Raw genomic sequence first — 23,425 nt, forward strand, 5'->3', positions numbered from 1 at the left:
CTGGCTGTGAAACTCTGGCTGTGTACCTCTGTGTACAGACAAGCTCTGTGAGACTTGCCCCAGTGCTTAATCCCCACTTCCCTGCAGAGAGGGCAATCCATGTCCCACTGCCTGTGGAGAGCCCTTGGTCACACAGCTAAGAGAGGCCCCTTGGGAGGAAGCTGGACCATATCACAATGCAGGACACAAAACTCCTGCTTTTGCACCAAGAACTTTGTGTCACACCTAACATTTGACACAATGAAGTCAGAGCTGGGTCCTCTTGCTGAAAGCCTTCCAAGCCTTTTCTGGGCAGGTTTCTGTCTCTGACAGGTCCTCTGCACTGCATTTCACAAGCAGCTGAAGCACAGTCTCTGGACAGAGGTACAATGCACATATTTCATATCTTGTCAGCCATTGCACTTATTGCCCCCACCCCACCTGAAAAGGCTAGTTTGGGATTATGACTAACAGATTGTGGAGAAGGAAAAGAAAAGGAGCCAATCTCATATCATCACTGCCTCATGTTTTCTGAGCAAATCTCTGGAAAACTGTTTGCATTTTGTATCACCACTGGAAGAACACGAGGCTGGTGTCTCCAGTTCATTTCCAAACCAAAAAATAAACCCGACTGGATGCCAGTGGCCCTGGGCACAGGAGTATGTGAGAGTACAAGATAACACCCTGGTCATCAAGCTGGCCATGAAGCACAAAGGTCATGCACCAGCAAAACAATTCTCTGACTGTCAGCCACATCAGCAGCCTGTGCCACCTGCCATGCCTTGACTTTAACCCTAAGCATCTCACAATAACCAGACATGCCCCTGAAGAGCAGGTTTCTGCCAGCAATTGATTAGCAGCAGCTTCGAGCCTGGCTGCACGCCTTGGTGAAGGGAAAACAGCAAGCACAGGCAGCACAGAATTGAAGCATTTCCCAGGAGACACCACATCAGCTATCAACTACCATCTGCATCCTCCAGACACAGTCTTTTGGAGAACCAGAGCTGGCATATAAAGGGTCCTCCATCACTGTGAAAAGCTGACTGGGGAGCTGACCTCACCTGTGCTGCATACATGAGGCCATCGGTTCTCTGATGTCCCAGCAAAAGGACCCTCTGAGAGAACCAGCATCTCTTCTGAAAGAGATAATCTATTCTGAAAGAGGGAAGTCTCTCATCTGGGAGAATGACCTTTCTGGTGGCTCCCAGCACATGACTCATTCACCACTTGCTGTCAGCTGTCATCTGTGCTGGTGACCACCAAGAACATTTCAAAGTGGCTGGCTGTAGGATGAGCAGAGTTGAGATTTGGGCTAGCATGAAAGGTAATAAAGTGCCTCCCTGTCATATATGTGGCCTTTCAACAGTAGCTTTAATCTCCACTTTGTCTCCAAAGGAAATTCCACAACCGCTCACCACTGACCCATCAAACCAATAGGCCTATGGTAACAAACTGGCACTGCTGGCATATTCCCTTTTATCAACCCCATGCTATCCTCTGGTGACATCTCTCTCAGCACAGCCAGGAAGCTTTGCTCAAACCTACTGACCCAGCAAAACTAAACACTGAGTGTCTGCAGAAGAGACAAGAGATCAGAGAGAAAGAAAATATCTCTCAGGTAGTTCTGGTAATCTGGGTTGCTTTTTCCACAAATTCTTAACCAAAAGAAGCCCTGTGCATTTCTTCATCTGAGTCATGCAAACTGCTGGTCAATCCAGCCGGCATGTGTGCTCCCAGGGGATTAGGAACCAAGCAGAAATTCAAAGCGGCTCCTGTTAATGCTACATGACTGTATTTGTAAAGGCAAGACACATACCTGGCAGGCTGCTGATAACCAACAGTGTGGAAATTATATCACATGAGGCTCCAGCAGACGAAGCCAGGCACAAGTGCCGTGGGCTATGGCACCGCCCCTTGCTATGAAGCCAGACATTATAGTGCTAGCTGTGCTCCATGGCAACCAAATAAATACAAGTCTCTGGCACGGCAGCTCTCTACTTCAGGCTCTGCAGAAAGCAACAGACCCTGCACGGCCATTCATGTCTCCCATCCTCAGGAACTCCTCTAAGTGATACAGAAATGTTCTCTGGAGGAGCCACACACCTCAGGGGACTGTATGAGGAGCCCAGGTTACTCAGCCACCTAACTGAGTAGTACTTAGGTGCAAGTACTCCTTAATGGAGAGGTTTTTTCCTCTCCATGCTTAAATTGATAATTCTGAGGTGAGCTTTCATGGGGATTCTGGTGCAGGCTAGGGGAATAAAAACAAAGCAGCTCTTGAAAACCAGAAAAAAGAGGGCTACAACCCCTCAGTTTGCTAGGATGCGATGAGAGGACACCCAGCTCCCTACAACAGCCCTTCCTGCAGACTAGCTCTTCAATCTGTGGCCACTGGCTTTACTCCTACAGCAGCTGCTGTGAGACCAAATTTGTGGGGCCAAGTGCAAGATTCCCGGCAGGTGCTTGGCAAGCAGCATATCTTCGTTTTTCATTTCTTGCAAAGCCTCCTGACCTTCAGTGTCACAGCTACTGGGCCCCTGCATGCTGCCTGCCTCTTTTCTCCATACTGGACAGCCCTGGGTGCTGAGTCCAGCTGGCAGCTGTAACAAAACTGCAGCAAAATTCCCCAGAGTGACTTCGTTTCCGCTGACCAGAGGGCACTGGAGTGAGAGTGGATCACACGGGATGGTGGGAAGGAGGGGTCTGTTTTTACAGCACTCCTGGGAAGTTGTCTTTGCCAGGCAGCCAACTTTGAAAGCTGGAAGGCTGCTGAGAAAACTCTGAGTCACATTAGCCTGCCTGGACAGGAGAAAACAATGGCAAAAGTCAACATCTCTCAGCAGATAGCGAGTCCTGCCCGCAGGGCCTTCAGCAGCAAGCCCGAGTCTCATCCCAGAGCACAGCCCTCTGGCTGAGGACGTGCTGCTGCCAAAGCCATGGTGTGCTACTGCAAACACATGCATCTGACTGACTTGACTGTCTCCCTGCACAGTGCCAGTGCCAGGCTGCCAATCCTTAGGGAGGGCTGGTGGTGCTGCTGGGAGGCACTTTCTCACTGTACCAACATGGCTGCTGCTTTGCCTCTGCACCCTGGAAGAGCTGTGGGTGCAGTCAGCTCTGTGAGAGGCATTTGTGAGGCACAGCCAGACTTTGCCATTGGTCATTAGCCCTAGCACTGTCCACAGGGCCCAGAAACTGTAGCTCTCTACCCATCCCCTGATTTAGCAGGCTCTGGCATTTCCTTTGCTGATCCTCTGCCCCTTGCAAGCCCCAGCAGCCAGAAATGGAGCCCTCACTTAGCATCCAGATCCCACATGCTTCAGAGGACATGCTCTGACCATGCCTGTGTACAGCTTATTCTTCCAGCAGCAGCACCTCCAGACAAAGGTGAATTTGAAGCTGCAAGGCTTACAGGAAAACAGCTGTCCATTTATCTTTTCTTTAATCCCCTCATTATGCACAGAGAACGGCAAGACAGAGATTTCTTGAAAATGCGAGGAAATTCACAGCAGGCAGAACAGAACCAATCTCTGGACTGTGCTCTTGCAAGGCACATATGGAGCAGGGATTGCTGATATAAATTCAACTGCTGTCACAATCTGCTGCAAATTCACATCTACTTTCCTCCCATGTGGAGATGCATGCCACTGCTTCTGTCCCCACACCAGGCAGAAAGAGATCACAGCCAGCTCTGGTGGCAGGGAGTGTTCAGATCATCCACTTCTCATATAATACAGGATGTAGAAACTTGTCCTGCTCAGCTTCCTGAGAGGTTAGAACATATTCCTTAAGCAAGTCAGACAGTCCTGGGAACTACAGACCTTGGTTATTCTTGCTTATTCTGGACTGCTGCTTCCCATTCCTCTCCTCCAACTGTTTCAAACCACAACAGCTGCACAGGTTTATTGCTGAGCATCCCCTTGAAGATGAATCCACCTCATGCAGCATAACCAGCACATAGGTGGACACAGAGCCCACTACAAGTGTCAGTGCAGTCACCTGCATCTTTTCTGTTAGGCTAAGCAATGCCCAACAGACCTTCCCACAGATGCTTCCCCAGCAGCCTGAAGAACACTTCTGATGGCACACAGCCAAGACAAAAAACAGCAGCTAAACATCACATGAGTGACTCAGATTCCTCTCCTACAAAAGACATCCTCCACAGGGTGCTCACAGGCTGTACTTGGCACTGGTCTCTGCAGAGGAACTCTTGGGTGACAGATCCCACACAAAGGTGAAACACTCTTGCTGAGACAGTAAGGCACAGGCCAAGGGATGGCAAGCTCAGGTTTGCCAAGGTTAAAGAAAGCTGTCAAATGGGAACAAAAAGGATTTACACCACTTTCCCCACCATTGTCCTGCTCTAATGGCAAAAAGTGCTTTAGTTCAACCTCAGGACTGGGCTGGGAACTGTCCTCACTGGGTGGGCTCTGCTCCTACAGTACAGAAATCCCCTCTGGGATAAAAAAATAATAAGACAGAACTGCCCATAGCCAACATGACAGAGAAAAGCAAAGAAAGAAAAAGCCCTTTGCTTCTAACCCTCTCACACTACCCTGGTATGCTCTTGGCAGTGCTGGAGGGTTCAGCCCTCCACACTGAGAGACTGGTGGCAAAAAAAAAGGCAAAGCTCTCAGCCTCCTCCTGGTAAAGCACCACTAAGGTCTCTGTCAGCCTCAACGGCACCTGGGCTGCCAGTTCCACCCACTCCTGCATTCAGATCAGACATCATGAGTCATTCCTTAGAAGTCCTTCAAACTGCTCTACTGCCCCTTGGCCACTAAAGGGCAGCAGGACACATTTGGTCCCCACTATGTGACCACTGCCCCAAAATCTCCCAGTTTCACCAGCAAGTGTCACAGGAAACAACATTCTCGGGTGTGTTGCCCTCGGTGACATGGAGGCTTCACCCTAGCAGGGAACAGAGCAGATCACAACACTGCAAAACAAGGCACAAAGCTCAACATCAGCACTGCAACCAGGAAAGCTCTCAGATCTCCTCCACCTCAGCTCTCCTCACCTGGCCAGCCTGGTCTGCCTGGGACCTGTCAGGCATAATCATGGGAGGAAAAGAGAGAAAGGGCTGGAACTGTTGGGAGCCAAATCTGCCTCCAGGCCCTCAAAGGACCTTACTTACCACGCTGTTGGCTGGTTTGCTGGCATGTGCCTCCATCTGCTGCCAGTACTTCTTGGACTCCTGCACAATATCTTCGTGGGTCATTCCTGGGAACAAAAAGGAGACAGAACTGAGCTACACTCCTTTGGCCAAGAGAAGAGAGGGAGGGCTTGCACGACTTTTTAGTTTGGGCTTAGTAACCCCTAAGTAGCTGACAGCTCCCAACAGTACCCCTGGTAATATCAGGACTGAGAATGCACCACAGAATATGTCTAACCCCTTGCTAAGCAAGCTCCTCTCTACACAAGCAAAACAAAAGAAGAGTTCAGTCTCCTGGACTTGTTCAGACTCTCTACAGAAGCAAAACAAAAGAAGAGTTCAGTCTCCTGGACTTGTTCAGACTTGGCTTTCTGCTCAGGCAGCCTGCAAAGAACCCAGACACTGCTTCCAAGCCAATAATTCTTCACAAGGGTCAAGAGCTTGACCAAGGCTGTCCCCGACCCCTATATCAGCAGATTTTACCAAGGTCCTAAAGGCAATGCTTTGTTACTATTGATCTACTGTATATGGAGTTTTTGCTTCTAGCTTGGAGGATCACAGACACCCACTGAGACATCTAGCATCTGCAAGAACCCAGAAGTCTCATCTATTACCTGCTAGGATTAATTAGCCTGTTACGCCTTCAAGTTGAGAGGGCCCCCCATAGGCAAAGAGAAAGGTGAAATTCAACACAAATAGACACCAAGCACAAGCAAGGCAGCAGTGCAAAACTAACCAAGGAACAGCTGCTAGTAAATAATCAGCAAGGAAAGATCTGCAAGGTCTCAGATATCAGAAATACAACATCAGACAACAAGAAAAAGGATTGGTCAGACCTTATCTGAGGAATTAGCTCCTGACCAGCTCAAGTGGTGAGGGAACAGCCTCTGTTAGCACCAGCCAGCTAGATGTGCATTCGAGTTATTAAGTGCTCTAAAGACCCAAGACAGCTGCCAAAACAAACTGAAGCAAATATCTTGCATAGGCAGCCGACTGCAAGGGGGGTGCAGAGGATGGCCATGATGCAGCATCCCCAGGACACAGACATTGCAAATTTGGTTGCTTTGCAGTAATAAAAGCCTACAGCTTTTATTACTGAAGTGAGGTGTTCCCCAGGAGTATTACATGAACATAATCACTGATTTGGGAGACAGCACATTCCAGAACTTAAGGGCCACCAAACAAAATTTTCATCTCAGCTTAGGCTGTGTGTAGCTTGGGAAAGTCACAGCATTCCTGACCTCAGTTTTCCTGTCTCTGATTTCAGCTGTTCATGTCCCCATCAGGCACCACTACTGCTATTTGCACAAGGTTTGAACAGGAATAAAAGCACTCAGAAAACTTCACCATTCTTCAAGAACATTTGCTCAGGTCTTTAAAATGGCAGCTACTGCATAACTGGTATTGCTCACAGATCAGAGCTGTCGGTGAATAGTCTACCTCTTAACCCTTAATCCCAGAAGAAATGGTGTAGAGTTAGAAAAATTGCAACTTCCTCTTCCATGTCCAAGTATTCCAGGGTCAGACACAATGATGATTAGTATTTTGGGAACAAAAACTCTAAATCTGGGAAAACCACAACAAAAAATTTACATGCTGCACTGGACGTGGCTGGAAAAGGTCTGAAGCAGCTCCCACCTTCTCCATTCTGCACACCTGTGATCCATGGGGTGCAGAACCGAAGGGAGAAGCATATACAGGTCTTGTCAGAAAACTGAATTTCAAATGTAGTTCTTCTGACTGCCTTCTTCCAGTTCTAGATTTCAGAACTCTCTCAATAATACAGTCTAGAAATGTGGTGGTTGGGAAAGAAAAACCCTCACAAATGTGAAAGGATGGTTTCCAATCTGCCAGCTTTTCAAAGCAGGAACTGTCACAAAGAAATGAGCTGGGAACCAAAAGGCCCATGTGTTGATTACTTATAATATTTCAGCATCTTTTGCAATATCATTAGTGAAGACAAAGAGTCTGTTATTACCACTGGTTGAAGAAGATAGCAAGAGATGCCTGTGAAAAGCCACAGTGAACAAGAAAACAGTCCTGTCTGTCCAATTTTCAGATCTTGGGAACCTTTACTCCACTAATACAATCCTTTATCCCCATGAACAAAACCAAAAGCTCTGTAAATGCTCAAATGGCTGTGAAGTGTTTCAAATGTAAGCTGCCCTCTTCCTATTCTTGCTGAGCAAATAGTGCTCAAATGAAACTTCCTGCTCCACAGCTAAAGTATTCCCAGAGAATGGCAACAACTACCTTTAATCTCAGTTTCCATAATGAAGGCTACACTTGAGAGAGGCAAACTAACAAGGAAAGCAGGCTCATATATACAGCCCTGCAGAAAAAAGCCCCACAAGATTATGTCTCTCCTATTGTTGAAAAAGGTGGATCATTAAGCACAAGGCTTAGTGATCAACTCTGCAGCTTAACTCATGGCTTGTTTCATCTCCTCAGCTTTCCCTTTGAAATGATTTCTTCAAATAAAGAAGGAAAGAAGAAAAAAAATCAGTTTATTAGTTCTGCAGGATGAAGAGGAAGGAACACAGAGGGAAGGAAGAAGGGAGCGGAGAAGCTTTTCAAGTAACAAAACTTGACCAAAACAACTAAAATAAACCCACCATGGGATGCAGATAAAAGCAAGGTACTTGAATATTAGAGTGCCCAGAGTACAACGAGCAGTATCACAAGCACGTAGGGCAGCAATGGTGGTCCATGACTCACAGGCAATCTGCTATCTTAGAAATTCCAGAGCTGTAATTTTTTAATTTTCTGAGGCCACAAGTAAGTGAGGGCAAACAGAAAGATTAAAGATGCCATTTGCCTTGTTCATCACTCTCCCTCATGAGCTGAAGCCAAGGCCAAGGACTGCACTGAACATCAATTATGACATCAAAGAATAGTGAGAAACATGCATAATATGTTTCCTCTCTGAAGTACTCCCATTACCAGGCTGGGTGTTGCACTAAATGAGACCCTGTGGTGAAAAAACATGTAGTTAGCACTGTGGGTGGACTAATATCTACACAGCCAACAGGCCAGCAGCCAGGGAAAACCTCCAATATATCAAATGAGACAAAGTGACAGGACTGAAAGTGCCAGATGTGGCAATGTCACTATATGATTTCCCTGAGTATAATCTCCATAAAACCTTCTCCTGAAGCATGTCATCAAAGGCTTTTTGGGAAACACCAAGTATCTTGCAATTTCCTGCTGTTGGTGAATTTGTTTTGAGAAACTGGAGATTCACAGCCTTCTTTATATAACCAACTGCTTCATCACCTGTGCTGCCATTCTCACTGCAAGACATGTTCACTCAGGGGTCCAGCTGCTATTTGCACAAGATCTAAGCACCAAACAGCTCTTGGGATTCAGCTCTATCTTCCTAATTATTTTAATTTTATTCAGCTGGTCCCAAGGGAAAGGTTTTCTGGTCTGCAAATTATAATAGCCCTGTTTCTATAAATGGACAAGGGCCAAATCACCTTGCAGAACACCTTGGTCCTCTCTTTTGTGTCCCTGAGGAAGCAGAGTAAGTAATATGCAGGAGCCAGCGACACCTTCTCAGTAGTCCCAAACCACCTTCTGTCCCTCTCAACCGGCCCTGGGTACACACTGGAAGAAACTCAGGTGTACACAACACCAGCCAAGTCCCACTCACCTGAATACTGCTGCAGCAGCCAGACCTTGAGCTCAATAAAACTGTGAGCAAAGTGGCAGCTGTCCTCACGCAGGCAGCCGTAACGCACCTCGTGTCGGCACACATCAAACTGGAAGTGCTCCTGGAACTGACGGATCTTGGAATATTTCAGGGAGGTGGAACGCACAATGTGGACCAGACACCTGCAGAAAAATTCAAAGCACCAGAGGATCAAACCCTCCCCCCTCCTCCTTACATATGACATCCAGACATTTGACTGGGCAGGCAAAGGACACACAAAAATCAACACCAGGAGAGACAGATTCCCTCTGGGAAAAGCAAACGCCTGCCCTCCCACCCTATCAAGCCTGGGTAGTTATTTTCACCCTGAGCACATGGGTGATGCTCTGCCTAAGTTCAGAGATCAGACAAGTTTAAAAATATGCAGCAAAGATACCAACTCCTCTGGTTCAGCATCTCCCCACAGCTGAGGTTGGCAGGAACCAGAAGGAATTGTATGACTGTGTACTTGACATGTTTGTTATACTTGTTTTCCTAAACATTCATTACTAGATAGTCAGAGGCAGGATCCTGAGCTGGAGGATCTTTGTTTTGACCTTTTTGTAAAGGCCAAACTGAAAGTCAAATTAAGTCAATGGAAAACTTATTAACAGAGTGACTCCAAAGGGCTTTGCTGATGCCTGAAATCCCTCAGTACCAGAAGCAAACATGCAGGGTGAAGCCCATAGTGCTATTTATCATGATTTGAGCTGTCCTATGATTGGAATCCATAAGGGAGGAAAGAAGAAAGAGACCAGAGCCCTGGAGTTAAACTGGCTGGACTTGTGAGACATGGTTCCCATCAGGAGAAAAAACTGTTCACTCACTTGTTGTCATGGAAAATGTGTTTTGCAGAAAGGTTGGAGCAGACAGATGGTGTGTCCTTGGTCCCTTTGCTGATAATCCGGGGTTTGCTGTCAAAGCAAATCTGAGAAGAGAAGAAGTAGCACACTGGGAAAATCTTAGAGAGCAGTGAACCAGAGCGACTTCACTTAGAGGAGAAAGAAGAACCAGAGCCAGCCTATTCTAATGTTCAAAGTTAAAAAGATGTGTGGTGAAAACTTTGTGGTAGGGCTTAAAATAAAGCAAGTCAATCTCTGGAAGAGCTTCCAGACAACATTTTTTGGCTTATTCTCCACAGTATTTTCCATTGTGGTTGGAAAAATTTTGGTCAGAGCCGCATATTCTTTCCCTGTTAGCCAACAGAACAAGGGAGAAAAAAGAACAGCCACTTCACAGCAAAGAACACGTCCCTTTGCATGCACTGCCAACATGGGAAACTGTGCTGCAGAGCATTAAGATGGTATGAAGCAATTCTCAACTGACCAACTCAGTAGCTCTGCACAGACATCAAGTGGGAATTTGTTGCATTACGGAATTCCAATTTCTAAAGTAACTGGGGCTAAATTACAATTCAAAGCAGTATGTCAAGATAGGGGAAGAGACAGGTGATCCCATGAGGCTGTGGGCACCTGGTTCAGCTGCAGGGCTAAGGAGGGAAACTACTCCTTTCTCCTGCACACTCCTATGTACAATGCTCACTGTCCTTCTGGGAGCAGGGCACTGGCTGGGACACACAGAGTTACAGATGGCTTGCTCCTGCACCTTTAATATTTCCTTCTTGAAGAATGTCCAACATTCCTGGACTCTTTTTCCTTCAGGACTGCCTCCCAAGGTACTCTGCCAACCACGCTCCTAAAGAGGCTAAAGTCTGCCCTTCAGAAGGTGAAGTGACAAGGTGGCAGCTCTGCTGACCCCTCTCCTTATTTCTCAAATAACTGAAAACTCTACCATTGCATGATTGCTGTGCCCAAGATGGCTTCCAACCATTGTATCACCCACCAGTCCTTCTCTGTTCACAAACACCAGACCCAGTGGATGCCTTCCCTAGTTGTCACCCTCACCAGCTGTGTCAGGAGTTCTCTTCCACACACTCCAGGAACCTCCTGGACTGTTTCTTCTCTGCTGTGCTGTACTTACAGCAGACACCTGGTAAGTTGAAATTCCCCACAAGAAAAAGGGCCAGCAATGATGAGATTTATCCCATCTGCCTACAGAATATTTTGTCTGCCTCTTCACCCTGGCTGGGTGGCCTGTAACAGACTCTCACCTTATTGGCCTTCCCCCAGCTCCTACCCATAACCACTCAAGCCTATTTTCATCATCGTTAAACTGTAGACAGTGAAAACAGTCCCTAACACACAGGGCTCCCCCACTGCCTCTCCTTCCTCACCCGTCCCTCCTGAAGAGTTTCCATTGCAAGTTGTGCAAGTCATCCCACCGTATTTTCGTGGTGGCAACTACCAACATATCAGTGGTCCAGGCACATATGGAAGAGATGATGGATGCCTGCCCCCTCCCACCAGTTCTGTACCTCACAGAGGAAGGTGAAGATGCCCTGATGTTCCTTGAGGAGCTTGGCAATTGTGAGGCTGCTCTGCTTGATCCCACCTAGCGGGTCAAAGAGGAGGTCACGGTTGAGGGTCCCCTTCCTCTCCTCCGTCCACACGTCGATCTCTTCCTGGTGGTACGCGAAGGTGCAGTTATCCCCGTACTTACAGTCCTGCTTGTTAAGCATATCTACAAAGCAACAAACAGCACACACCACCACACAGGCAGGGCGGCCCAGTCAGAAACTAAACTCTCTCTTGTCTTCTCCCACTGCCCACGCCTCACATGGAACTGAAAGCAAGAAAACAGAGAGCTAAAAGAAGAATGAAAAGACATCTCCTCCCAAGTTCACCTATATCAAGACATTCAGGAGCTAATGCAGACTACTGAATGGTGACAATCTCCAGTAATGCTGCTATGAAGGAAACTGTCTCAAAACAAGAGGCCAGCTTTCATTCAGTGCCTGGCCTGAATAATGACTGATTTAACTCCTTTTAAAGCAAATACAGATTAAGTTCTCCCATAGGCCCAGCAGTAAGGAGCCATTTTAGCGTGGCTTTTGCAATCCACCCACCTCATTAGGTACTTTGTAATGACATTGCCTTGGGATACCAGTCTGGTCACACTGCCTGCATGTACTGTGGGATGGGCTGGAGCAAAGGAGCAGGCAGAGAATGCTTTACCCTAGGCAGAACCACGGCCCTGCCATGGGCAGCTGGGTTGAGTGGGACTAATGTGAGCACATGTACAGGAGGCAGGTTCTCAGTAAAGCCCATGTCAGCAGAGCAGCTCTGAGCACTCAACTCACTGAGCCTTTGGAACTCTTCTGCTCCACCACTTTAGATGCTGCCTGCTCTCCACGATATGGCAGCTCATTGCCCTTCACTGTACTGAGCCATCCAGTCCATAGGCTACTGATGAAACAGGACACCCTATAGCCAGCAGGCAACATCAAACAGAATTTCCCTCCCAGTCTCCCCTGGCACAGCCCTTTCCCAGCGACCAACTGCCACAGATCACCTTTGCAAAGATAATAGGATCCTACAAAGTTGGTTTTGGTCGGGCGAGGACGGATCCTCTTCCAGGTCTTATCTTCAGAGCTCTTCAGCCTGCCCAGCAGGATGTCCCGCTTGCACTTGTGCTCCAAGCCTTCCCGATAGGTGTAATCACCAGCCTTGGGCCCTGCCAGAGAGAATAACCCCATCAGCCTGGGGAAAGCCAATTCCTGGTCTGTGCCAGTGCTCTGGTGGCAGAACAAATGCATCACCTGTTTTGGGGTAGCAGATATGACAGGCTTGTTTGAAAACATGAGTAGACGCCAGGGGGTTCTTCACCAGCAGAGCTGTGTTGGGCATTACTGGTTCTGGCTGGGACAGCAGGTGCTCGGTGGCCTTGGGCACAGCTGGGTGACTCCCTCCACCAAGGCTGACCTGAGTGAAAACACACACACCTCTCTGTTCAGCTCTGCAACCACACAGGCAAGAAACCTCTCCAACCCCTGCCCCAATCCAGTCTCTCAAAACCTTTCTCATTTCCTCTCTCATCATAGCGTTCACATCTGAAATGACATTTCCAAGAGACGACTGCAACTTTTTCAAAGAGAATGAATACTGTGGTGTGTTCACTTCAAAGACAGGCCTCTTTCCTACTGGTAAGAGACCTCAGTTTTCTATCACGAGCCACAGAACAAAATGCCCTCCTCACTCCTTCCCGTTCCTTCCATCACAATCTACTCTGCAATGAAAGACTTTTAAATCAACCTTATCCCAAGCTACGAAAAAACCCAAACTGCTTATCAGTCAGTCTTCAGAGATATTCACATTAATGTTAACAGGGCCAGCAGGTGACAGGAACTCAAGAATAACTTTTGTTCCAAGTTTACTAATCCTCCCCTTTTTCTCAAAGACTGGAGATATAGGACAGAGGCAGAATATCTGGAGAAGTCTCCTGACGGGGCAGAGAGCAACAAAGAACTTCAGTAGCCTGAAGTTGAAGTTGGCTTAGTCTGCCCCATCCTTGAGCATTATGTGGCTGCCAGATCCAGTGGGACCCCGGCTTCCCTGATCCCCTGCTGACCCTACAGCGTTGGTCACACCATGTTTACCTGGGCAATATGGAGTTATGGACAAAAACAAAGATGGGACAATTGTCTTCCTGCTGACTCAGTGGGAATCTTTACCTGCCTTGCCATAACATGGGAGGCAACACTCACCAGGGCAGGGTAAGAGGAGGGGCCCAAATTACCTACATTACCCAAGTGACCACTACCACCACCACTACTACCTTGGTTCCAGAGCACCCTGGGACGTCAGCACGGGGCAGTAGCTCACTCACCACTGGGGCTGGTTTTTGGCTGCCAGGTGGGTGTCGCAGTTCCTGAGAGCTAGTTTCTTCTGGGCAAAAGAAGGGGAAAAGAGCCCCACAAAACAAAAATAATCATTTCCCTCTCAGAGGCAGTTCTACTCACAAAGAAAGTTCTATTTTCTTCCCAAAGCATCTGTCTATACTCAGAAAAACTCCAGGAAATGCTTTCTTGTCCCCAAAATCCTACTGAATCCAACTCTTTGCTGCTGAGAACTGGCATTACTAAGGTGGCAACCCAAAGCTGAGGTGAATGTGAGTGTTCACGTGCTGACTGGCCAATCTCTGCCGTTCTCAAAATATTTTTGTTGCCAATATACTGCAATACTGGGAACAAATTAACCAAGAAGAAGCCCCCTTCCCTCCTGAACAGGAGGCAACTTAGTCTTTGCCCACCATCCTCCACAGCTTTTCTCCTTATGACATGAGAGTTCAGAGCTCCATTCAAGAGGACACTCATTGCCCTGAATCCAGAGATGGGAAAGACCTACTTTGGCCTCTACCATTCTGCCCAGCACAATGAGGTCCTGTACTAACTAAAACAGTCACCACCATTCTGCTCACTTTGTGCAAAATGTCAGAGTCATTGAGAAGGAAGGTGGAGGAATAATGCTATAGTCCAGCAAATTGTGCCAAGGGAGGTGTTCTGGACACCAAGGCAAGTTCAAATCTCATCATTCATCATTATACACCTTGATGTTCCTTTCTCCTCTTTAGATTTCACTCCATGCAGGTACTGGTTATCTGGGATAACATACCTAGCTTTTTCTCATTACTTTTGAGCTAAACATTACCAGTTACTCTGTCCAAGACAATTCACTGCTGTCTTCTATATTTATATTCCTATAATCTATATTTCACACGAGCAGAGAAAGCGACAAGATATATGTCCTCAGCATTGAAGGAAATAATTCTGGCATGCATTCACAGCTAAGGCAACACAAAACCACATCACCCTGCACCTACCAATGGCAAAGGAATCCAAGGTATCCAGTGAACTCCTGCTTGTCCCAAAGGAGTCCAGGGCATCAAGCCTTGTATCTGTGTATGGAAGCAGATCCAGGGAATCCAGCGAATCTAAAGTGGAGCCGCCATTTCCTCCTGGTGGGGCCTCGAAGGCATCCAGGACAGAGGAGGAGGAGAGCTGCTTGGTGGGATCCATCACCAGGCCAAAGGAGGCAGGTGGCAGAGGGGTAGAGACAGGGATGCTAGCTGTCACAACTGGAGGCAGCAGCGGAGTTCCCCCCGGAAACACAGGAATCAGCTGGGGCATCTCTGTTGGTAGGCTGGTGGGAATGGTGCCCTGGACCAGAGACTGCAGGGGAGCAGGAAGGAGAAAAAATAGTGAATTAGTATTGAGGAGCGAAGACTGAAAAGAGATGTCCTGGTTTTGGCCAGCACAGAGTTAATTTTCTTCTTAGTAGCTGGTACAGCACTGTGTTTTGGATTTAGCATGAGAATAATGCTGATAACACATTGATGTTTGGTTATTGCTAAGTCATGCTTACTCAAAGTCAAGGACTTTCCATTTCCCATGCTCTGCCAGTGAGCAGGTGCACAAGAAGACGGGGGAGAACATGGCCAGGAGAGCTGATCTGAACAAGCCAAGGGGATATTCCATACCACAGAACATCATGCCCAGGATATAAACTGATGGAAGTTGGGCAGGGTCACTGACTGCTGCTTAAGGCAGGCTGGGCACTGGTCAGCAAGTAGTGAGCTGCTCTACTGTGCATCACTTGTTTCTCTTGGGTGTTATTCCTCCCTCTCCTTTTCTATTATTATTGTTGTTGTTAATATTGTATTTTATTATGTTTCAATTATTAAGCTGTTCTAATCTTAAGCCACAAGATAAGCCACAAGTTTGGGTTTTTTTCAATTATCCTCCTCACTGGGGAAGGGGCAGGAAGAAAGTGGGTGAGCAGCTGTCTGGTACTTAGTTGCTGACTGGGGTCAAACCATGACAACAGAGAGCAACAGGCTCCCAGTGAAGGGCGTGTTGTACTAGCTGGAGCAAAAGGATACCTGGCAGCTCAGTCCACCTGCAGACTTTCCACAGTCCTCCCAATTTTTCTAACTGCAAACAATCTGGACCAGGATCTCTAAGGAGGTGTTGAGATACCTGAGTTCATTAGTCTGCAAGGCAGTGCCCTGCACTGGGCACTTAAACTAGCTCAGGCTGAGAAACAAGGCAGCTGAGTACACCCAGTGCAAAGGTCAGGGTAATGATCACAGCCTGTGGCACCTCTCACCAGGGCTTTTCCAACATGAAAGTCATTATACTGCCTCCAGACCCAAGGTGGGTCACATTAGCAACACTGGCCACTAAAATCCAACATAAGTATGAATACAGATTGTTTATGCAGCTCCCAGACCTGTTCAACGAACTTAGGCTGAGTGCAACCGGCACAAAATACAAGGAGATTAGAGCATGCCCACTGTATAAAATACATCCATCATTCCTGCTTCACCATACTCCTTTTACTACTCTCAGACTTCTGTCAACTTCACAGACATGAGAGACCAGGTGGAAGAAGATGTCAGGGAAGGGCTACCTTGGGTATATTTTGAGAGGCAGCTCCCTGAAGCTGCACACAGCAAAGCATGCTTGGAGGAGGACTCTACATACTCACAGCAGCAGAAATAAAGGAAAGAATGAATGAGTTTTTCCAGAGGAATAGATAGGAGAAAAGAATTACAGAAAGAGAATGAGAGGCAGCATGCACATCTCATGCTCCAAGGACTTCCAAGGAACAAAGAAGCAGCACACACATGCAGCACCCGCTCTTACCAGAGGGTATGGTGTCCCTTCAGCAAGTGAATCCAGGAGGGAGTCTAGTTCTTCCCCAATGATGTCCCCATCTGTGAAGTCCTCTGTGTTCTCAGGCACTGGCAAGGGTACACAGTCTGGAGATGGGAGCAAGCTGGCAGCAGGAAGCGAGGTGGGCAAGCCCTTTGCATCTGAGTCAGGAGGCAAAGGGGCCAGCCCCTCATTCACAGGGATGGAAGTGGCCACAGGAGCTGGGGGGCACTGCAGGTCCATAGAGCAGTCTGTGATGAGAGAGAAACAGAGCCAGTCACCAGGAGAGCCTCTTTCAGGAGACAAATAGAGCACAACATGGCAAAAACAATATTGTACAACTCCCTCAAATCACAAACACCAAATATGCCAATTTTCTGAGAGGAGAGGCTCTACTCTGAAGAGTACTTGCCCTTTCATTTTTGTTCCCACTCTCCAATGGCTCACTGAAATACATTCTAAGGGCCAGTGCCCCGTCTGACTGTCAGGATTTGGCAGGCACCTACAGCAACCAAGAACAACACCAAACCTGTGGCTGAGCAGTTACCAAATTCATTATGACCAGGACTAAAGGCCAGGGGCATGTAATACAATTTCTCTATAACCCACCACCTGGTGTTTTTCTTTAATGTTCCTCACTAATGCATTTGGCAGAGATCACTGCCTTCTCTACTCCCTGGAGCTTTGATATCCCAGCTGAAAGCTTGCTTACTTGCACACCCCCTCTAAAAACCCAGGCATCCTAAATGGAAGAAGACAAAAAACACAAGGCCCTGTTGAGAGGAGAGTCAGAGATTGAGTGGTGACAACAGGTTGTGCTAACAATGTGTCTCAAAAATCCCCATCAGACTCACTCAGCTGTCTTTGCCCAAGTAAATTCCCTGCTCTTCAGTCCTTCCCGATGTCCAAAAGTGGGAAGTTGCTACTCATTTTCCCCCTAAATATCTGATCAGCAAACATGCCCTTGGGAACTCATGTGAGGGAGGGCTGAGACAGGAAAGAGGCAGTGGTTTTCCCTAATGTTTCTTCCCCTCTCCAGTACACTACTGAAGTAGTAAGATGTTCCCATCATGCAATATAAACCTCTGTTAAGTGAAGTTAAGGTTGCAAGCACATGTTCTTCACAGAAGAGCTTTTATTCTCAAAAAAATTAAAGGTTAAAAAAAAGTTCAAATGTTAGAAATTTGGAAAATGCAGCGTTACATTTGCAGTTCTCAAACCAAGCACCCAAACTACCTTAATTCTGCCCCTGTGCAGATGTCCTGGAATAAAAGAAAAGAAGTAAGACAAAGGTGCTACTTTCTTCATCAATATTCCATTGGCTGCACTGTAACTGCAACAGAGTAAGGCTCTAAAAGCAAGTCAAAGTTTGTAAGGAGAGACAATAGCTTTTATTAGAAAGACTGATAAAATTGGGAAAGAAACTAGACAAGCTTCAGACACACAAAACTTGATCCAGCAAGGAATGCTGCATCCTGTCTGTAGCAGGTCTGTTCACTCAGCCTCCGTAAGAACTTGGCCATCCCTCTGCATCAGGCACCAGGCGAGTGAGCCCTGCTACCGGCTGCAAACTGAGAGCTCCTTCTCAGAGAGCTTAGCAAATCAGCAATTCCAGCAAACCCCCAAGTCCTGAACAAAACAACAGCAGAGATGACAAACACAGGCATGCCCCCTTATCTCTAACCTCACCTGGAGCACAGCACCAACCCCTGCAACCTTTCCTCCAGTATTTGTTGTGAGTGGTCCACGTGGATGGACTTCAGCAAAGTGCAAGGCACTGGAGGCTGAGCCATGACAAAGACAGGGAAGCAGGCGAAGTGGCAAGGAACAGACACAGGTCCCTCTCCACATCCTCAAGCATGCCATTGAAGGCAAACACATGCTGTACCTTATGGGATCCAACACAGGATTTCGGTGTGCAGCTGAATGCATTTCCCGCAGGCTGTGCATGTCCTTAGTTTTGCAGCTGCCCCACCAATCAGGCTCAGCTCCAACCCCATGCACCCTTTGCAATGACTTTCTCATCTCACCTCACCTCACCTCACCTCACCTCATCTCATCTCATCTCATCTCATCTCATCTCATCTCATCTCATCTCATCTCATCTCATCTCATCTCAATCATCTCAATCATCTCAATCATCTCATCCTTTGGTACAGAACCCTCAGCCACCAGGGAGCCAGCTATCCAGCTTTTCTCATGGCTGGAAGCTTGGCCAGATTCCCTGCAATACAAAGGGATGGCTTGTGCCTTCCCATTTTTCAGATGTTTAAATCTGGAGTACTGTCAAGATCCCTACAGAGGCCAGCAAGAAGTTCAGAACATGCCGGAAGGGATGGGGACACGTGCAGCAGGGAGCAAAAGGATGCACACTGACAGGGCCCCAAAGGATCCAACAGTTCAGACCTTCTCTGAGGAATGAATGAGGCCCTGCATTTTCCACTCAGACTGGGAAGCAAAGAAAAGAGGCCCTCACACACCCTAAGAGGCCCCAAACCCTGAAATGCTGAATGCATGGCCAAAAGGCAGACAATAACATGAGACCCCCACAGCTCAATGCATGTGAAGGGCAAGGAAAAGAGCAGGGACCAACAGGTTCCACTACTTGCAAGTGGAAGAGGGAAGATGTCCCCTCCCCTCTCCCTGACCGCCCAAACACTGTTATTCCTTCAGCCACTTCCTCCTACTCTACTTTGTCCAATTTTTTTCCCTGTCTCTCCTTTCCCATTCCTGCTTTCCTCAGGACACCAGATCTGCTGACCTCACTCACCAGCTGTGATACCCACATCTCACATACTCTCCTTACAGAATGCTCAGGCATCCTCTGCATTCCCCTAACTTTTGCTCCATCTTAAAAGAACAAAACAGCCTTCTCTGATGAGTAGCTCACAGGCACACCCACACCTGCTGATTTCTGCCCCTGCCATCACAGTCAGCCCCGCTATTATCATAAGGCCAACAAGGGGCTTGTCCATACACACCAGGAACCAAGTCTCTCATACCAAGTTCCCCCAGCTGGTAGCTTCTCTGGCCATACACCTGCCTGACCCCGAGGGGCAAGCAGAGAGCTTTTAAAAGCACTGTTTCTAGCTCTGCTCTCCAAACCAGCAGTGGTTCCCTGGTGCATTAGCTGGCCAATGGCCATACTGAGCCAGAACTGAGCCATGATCTCTCTGCAGGACTGAGCTGAGTTAACCAGATAACTTCAAGCAAAACATGGAGGAAAGGGCTTCAAGAGTCTGCACTTTAAAACAAAACAAAACAAAACAACAACCACAGAAATCCTTGCTAAAAAACTCTTCTAATCTGAAACTCTCAGGGTACCCAGCACCCACAGTCGTCCTGGTAGCACACCATGCTCAAGGCAATTGGATAACATAATTCCAGTGCTTTTACAAAGATTTCCTAGCAGTAAAGATTCTGTCTGCCTGATCTGCAGTAAAGGTGGCATGCTGCTCTTACACCAAATCCAGATTAGATAAAGAGCTTACTGGATGTGGTCATTCGTTAGTCTGTAGGAGGAGTCCAGTTAATTTTAGTACAGCAAGATAATGTGAAAAACTCTCCTTAATTCACAGAACTGGGTCTCATGATCTCATATAGCAAGCAGATACTAAACTGGCATTCAACAGAGAACTAACATGCTTTCCACAGCATCCTAATCATGAAATTAGTTACTTTCTATAAAAAGAGCAATTGCTATTTGTGGTATTAAGTCTTACCTTTACGGACACAGAGCTACTTCACAAAGGAACAAAGACTGATGTGCTCAGAGGCAGAAGTTCAGTGCTCCAGCACACAAGGTAGCAAGCCTTTCTACAGGGGCAGAGTTAAGGTCACTTGTTTCCCAGCATGAGAAAAGCAACCCTGTTAATCTTCCTTCTCCTCCTGGGTGCCTAACCCTGAACTCGGCTCTCCCTGGGTTCCTCCCAACTCCTTTGTTTTCAATTCTTCCACCTCAATGTCTTGGAGGACCACATGCACTCAGAGCAAAACAACCTTAACTTCACTTTATCTGGACTGTTTTGTCTTGGAGCAGAATTTCAGAAGCTTTGCCAAGAGCAGCTTCAAGAAAGCACAACTGGAGAGAGCTGTGTACTTCAGCAGACCCTTTTAACTCCCAGACACGTCTCTCACAGGGCCTGGACAAAAAGCTGGTTTTGCAAGAAAAACACTCCTGCTTGGCACCACTTTTTCCTTCTCCCAGTTACCAAAGTTAGGAGTGTGCAGAAGAGACACAAATGCAGGTGATGAACTTCTCAAGCCTGCCAGCCTGATCACATACCATACTGAAGCCACAAGATATCTGAGGAGATATCTTTACCTGTTTCGATGTCATCTATTGAGCCCAATCCATTGGAAGTAGCCTGCAAAGAGGATGTAGGAAAAGGGAGACAAAAAATATTGTGAGAAGGTAATCTTTAAATAGACATCCACACTTTATATATGGGACTCTTCACTACTCCTAAATGTGTATGACCCCTTCTTTTCCTTTATGGCCTCTTTCTGTGCTGGAACAGTAAAACCAATGAACTTTAGGAGGCCATTGATCCAAGGAATCTATTCATGTTTACCTTCAGCAGACGACAAATCCTTTTGCTACAAGAAAACCATGTCTGCACAATATCCAACCATGTGAGCAACTCCATACATAGAACAGGGTATTTCATGTGTGGATGAGAACACTGTGTCCCAAGTCCCAGGACACATCAATTGGTCAGCCCACTGCATGGGAGATCTGATTAGCCCGATCTTACACAACGTTCCTTTTCTTAGTTCACATATTTTGCAATCTAACAACCACAAACTTCTACAGCAAATTCAAAACAGGAAAATGTTTCTGCCAAGACAACTGCTGACTCGGAGCTCAAGGCAAGGAATAAATTGAGTCCATATTTTACAGAAACATAAATAGAGGTAAGTACATGTGCCTTCAGATTAAGCTTAAAAAGGCACAAGTAAAGCATTTGTCTTGTAATATTGCATCTATTACTGTGGGGTTTGCACTATTTTCAATTCTTGTAAAAGGAAAAGATTTTGAAATTAAAAACTCAGCGCAACTAATAAAGAAAGTTGACTGGCCTTCCTAGAAAGATGTGAAACCAAATCACTGAACAGTGAGAGGTAAAGTAGTTCTTTAGCAGTCTGTTGTACAAAATTACGACGTTTATAGTTTTATTGTTTAATTGCCTTAAGGAGCATTGTGGAATACCAAACAGACTGTAAAAACAGCAAGTGCTTGTTGGGACTTTTTCTTGCCCAGTGGTAGACCAAGGAAACCAGAAATTTCTTATATTTTACCTTAGTGTTTGTACACTGCCCTGCCCAGCTGGGTCTCCCAGGACAATACAAACAATACATAAACTGTGTATGTACCTCACTCAGTACATCACAGGATTTAATTCTGTATGTTTCTTCAGCAGTTGCACTTTCTGACTTTTACTTAGCATTGTTGTTAGACATTCGAAACTTGAAAACAAAAAATTATTTAAAATGCAAGAGATAGCAAACATCCACAATAACTAAGAAAAATAACCATCATTGGTGATCTAATTACCAACATAAAAATTATGTCCGCAGAAACGTTTTCAAAGAAATTAATTTCTTGGAAATATCCCTTAAGAGCAGAAAACACTAATTAAAACAGTTCAAACTTAAAAGACAGTCAAAAATTTGCATGTAAATAAAACTTTAAAGCATTCTAGTAGCACAATCCATAAACAGTAACAACCACAGGATGCAAACTCTACCTGGTTTGATGAATTGATTGAAGTGCCATTACTGAGTAGTGAGAATGTTTCCAACTCCTGCTGCAAGGAAGAGAGAGGTCTTAGAGCAGAATTCAGCCTGTGAATGCTCATGAACCAGGTAAAGCTGGGTTACAATATGATTTCCTTCCAAGCACTGCCCAAAAATAAAAGTCACCCCGAAAGGTAACTCCACTGTGACACAAGAGTGCACGTTTGTCAACACTGAAAAGGGACATTTAATTGTTCTGTACACCTCAGAACATCCAACCCACATCCAGGAGGCAAAAAACTTCCTTGAGAAACAGATGGGTTTGCATTTCTTTAAGAAATTATTACTTTGGGAAGACATTACCCACACTGGAGTGAAAGCTGAAACTCAACACAAAAGATCAAAAGTGTTAATAAAATACCAATCACAGAATTTCAAATAATAAAAAGCATTCTAGAGTGTTTAATTTTTAAATTTCTAACATACAGGTGGTTTAAGCCCATCTCAGCTGAGTAACATGACAGTGGCAAAAAAGGTGGCAAGGCCAATAGAGTGAACAGCTACAAAAAGTATAAAAGTATTTCCACATAAACTTCCCTTTTTTGAGACAGAAACATTTTGGAGTGTGGAAAGCTGGTATGAGATCAAGGAGTTTTCTTAGCGTAGGCAAATCACACGTGAGGTTTGTTGGGGAGAGGATTAACATGTTACAGCCAGATTTACCCTAAAAGCTCTCTGCAAACCAGATTCCCACCAATCATTCCACCTCATGCTACAGAGGTGCCCCTCTGCAGATGGAACACGCTGTTTGTTTAACACTGCCGTGCTTGGGGCCGAGGATGCAAACACAAACATCAGCCTCCACTATAGCTCATGTTCTCTGCTCCTGAGAGCAAAGTCTGTGATCAAGGCAGCTTATGGGAGAGCAGCTTTATCCCTGGCAGTGGCCTAACGCCCTCTAGCTCCATCCCAGGGTACACATTTGAACACCTACAGCACCTCCTTGTAAAGTACCATATCCAGTCACTGGGGTCAATTAGCTTCTAACCAGGTGTGTACCCGTGCTCTCCCAAAGCCAAGCCTTTCCCCCACCACAAAGAAGTGTACACCTAGAAAAGGGGCAGGAACCCTTCATGATCCAATGCACTACAAAACCAGCCATGCCTCCAAAGCAGAGGATCCCATCCTTCTCATCTCATAACAGGGAGAGGATTGTGATGCAAAACCTGCTTTGGGATCAGGTCACACGTTCCTCTCCTGCAAAAACACAGCAGGCATCTGCTGTGTTGGAAGTTTCTCCTGCAGC

General features: G+C 46.5%; 1 protein-coding gene across 6 annotated transcripts in view; it reads right to left on the minus strand.

Annotated features, from left to right (window-relative positions):
- ZC3H7B (zinc finger CCCH-type containing 7B) overlaps positions 1-23,425 on the minus strand; it is a 47,163-nt gene that overhangs the window by 10,931 nt on the left and 12,807 nt on the right. The window contains exons 7-17 of one of the 6 annotated variants that reach the window (XM_064702333.1): positions 22,131-22,187; positions 20,705-20,747; positions 16,372-16,631; positions 14,547-14,895; positions 13,503-13,609; positions 12,487-12,649; positions 12,240-12,401; positions 11,203-11,408; positions 9,656-9,756; positions 8,790-8,971; positions 5,117-5,202 (exon numbers count right to left, since the gene is read on the minus strand). In XM_064702333.1, coding sequence (XP_064558403.1) covers positions 5,117-5,202; positions 8,790-8,971; positions 9,656-9,756; positions 11,203-11,408; positions 12,240-12,401; positions 12,487-12,649; positions 13,503-13,609; positions 14,547-14,895; positions 16,372-16,631; positions 20,705-20,747; positions 22,131-22,187 — 1,716 coding nt within the window. Of the gene's footprint in view, positions 1-5,116; positions 5,203-8,789; positions 8,972-9,655; positions 9,757-11,202; positions 11,409-12,239; positions 12,402-12,486; positions 12,650-13,502; positions 13,613-14,546; positions 14,896-16,371; positions 16,632-20,704; positions 20,748-22,130; positions 22,191-23,425 lie in introns of all 6 variants that reach the window. The other 5 variants (XM_064702329.1, XM_064702327.1, XM_064702328.1 and 2 more) reach the window with 5 other exon arrangements.

The sequence above is a fragment of the Zonotrichia leucophrys genome, chromosome 1A (genome assembly GCF_028769735.1).
Source record: "Zonotrichia leucophrys gambelii isolate GWCS_2022_RI chromosome 1A, RI_Zleu_2.0, whole genome shotgun sequence".
Lineage (NCBI taxonomy): Eukaryota > Metazoa > Chordata > Aves > Passeriformes > Passerellidae > Zonotrichia > Zonotrichia leucophrys.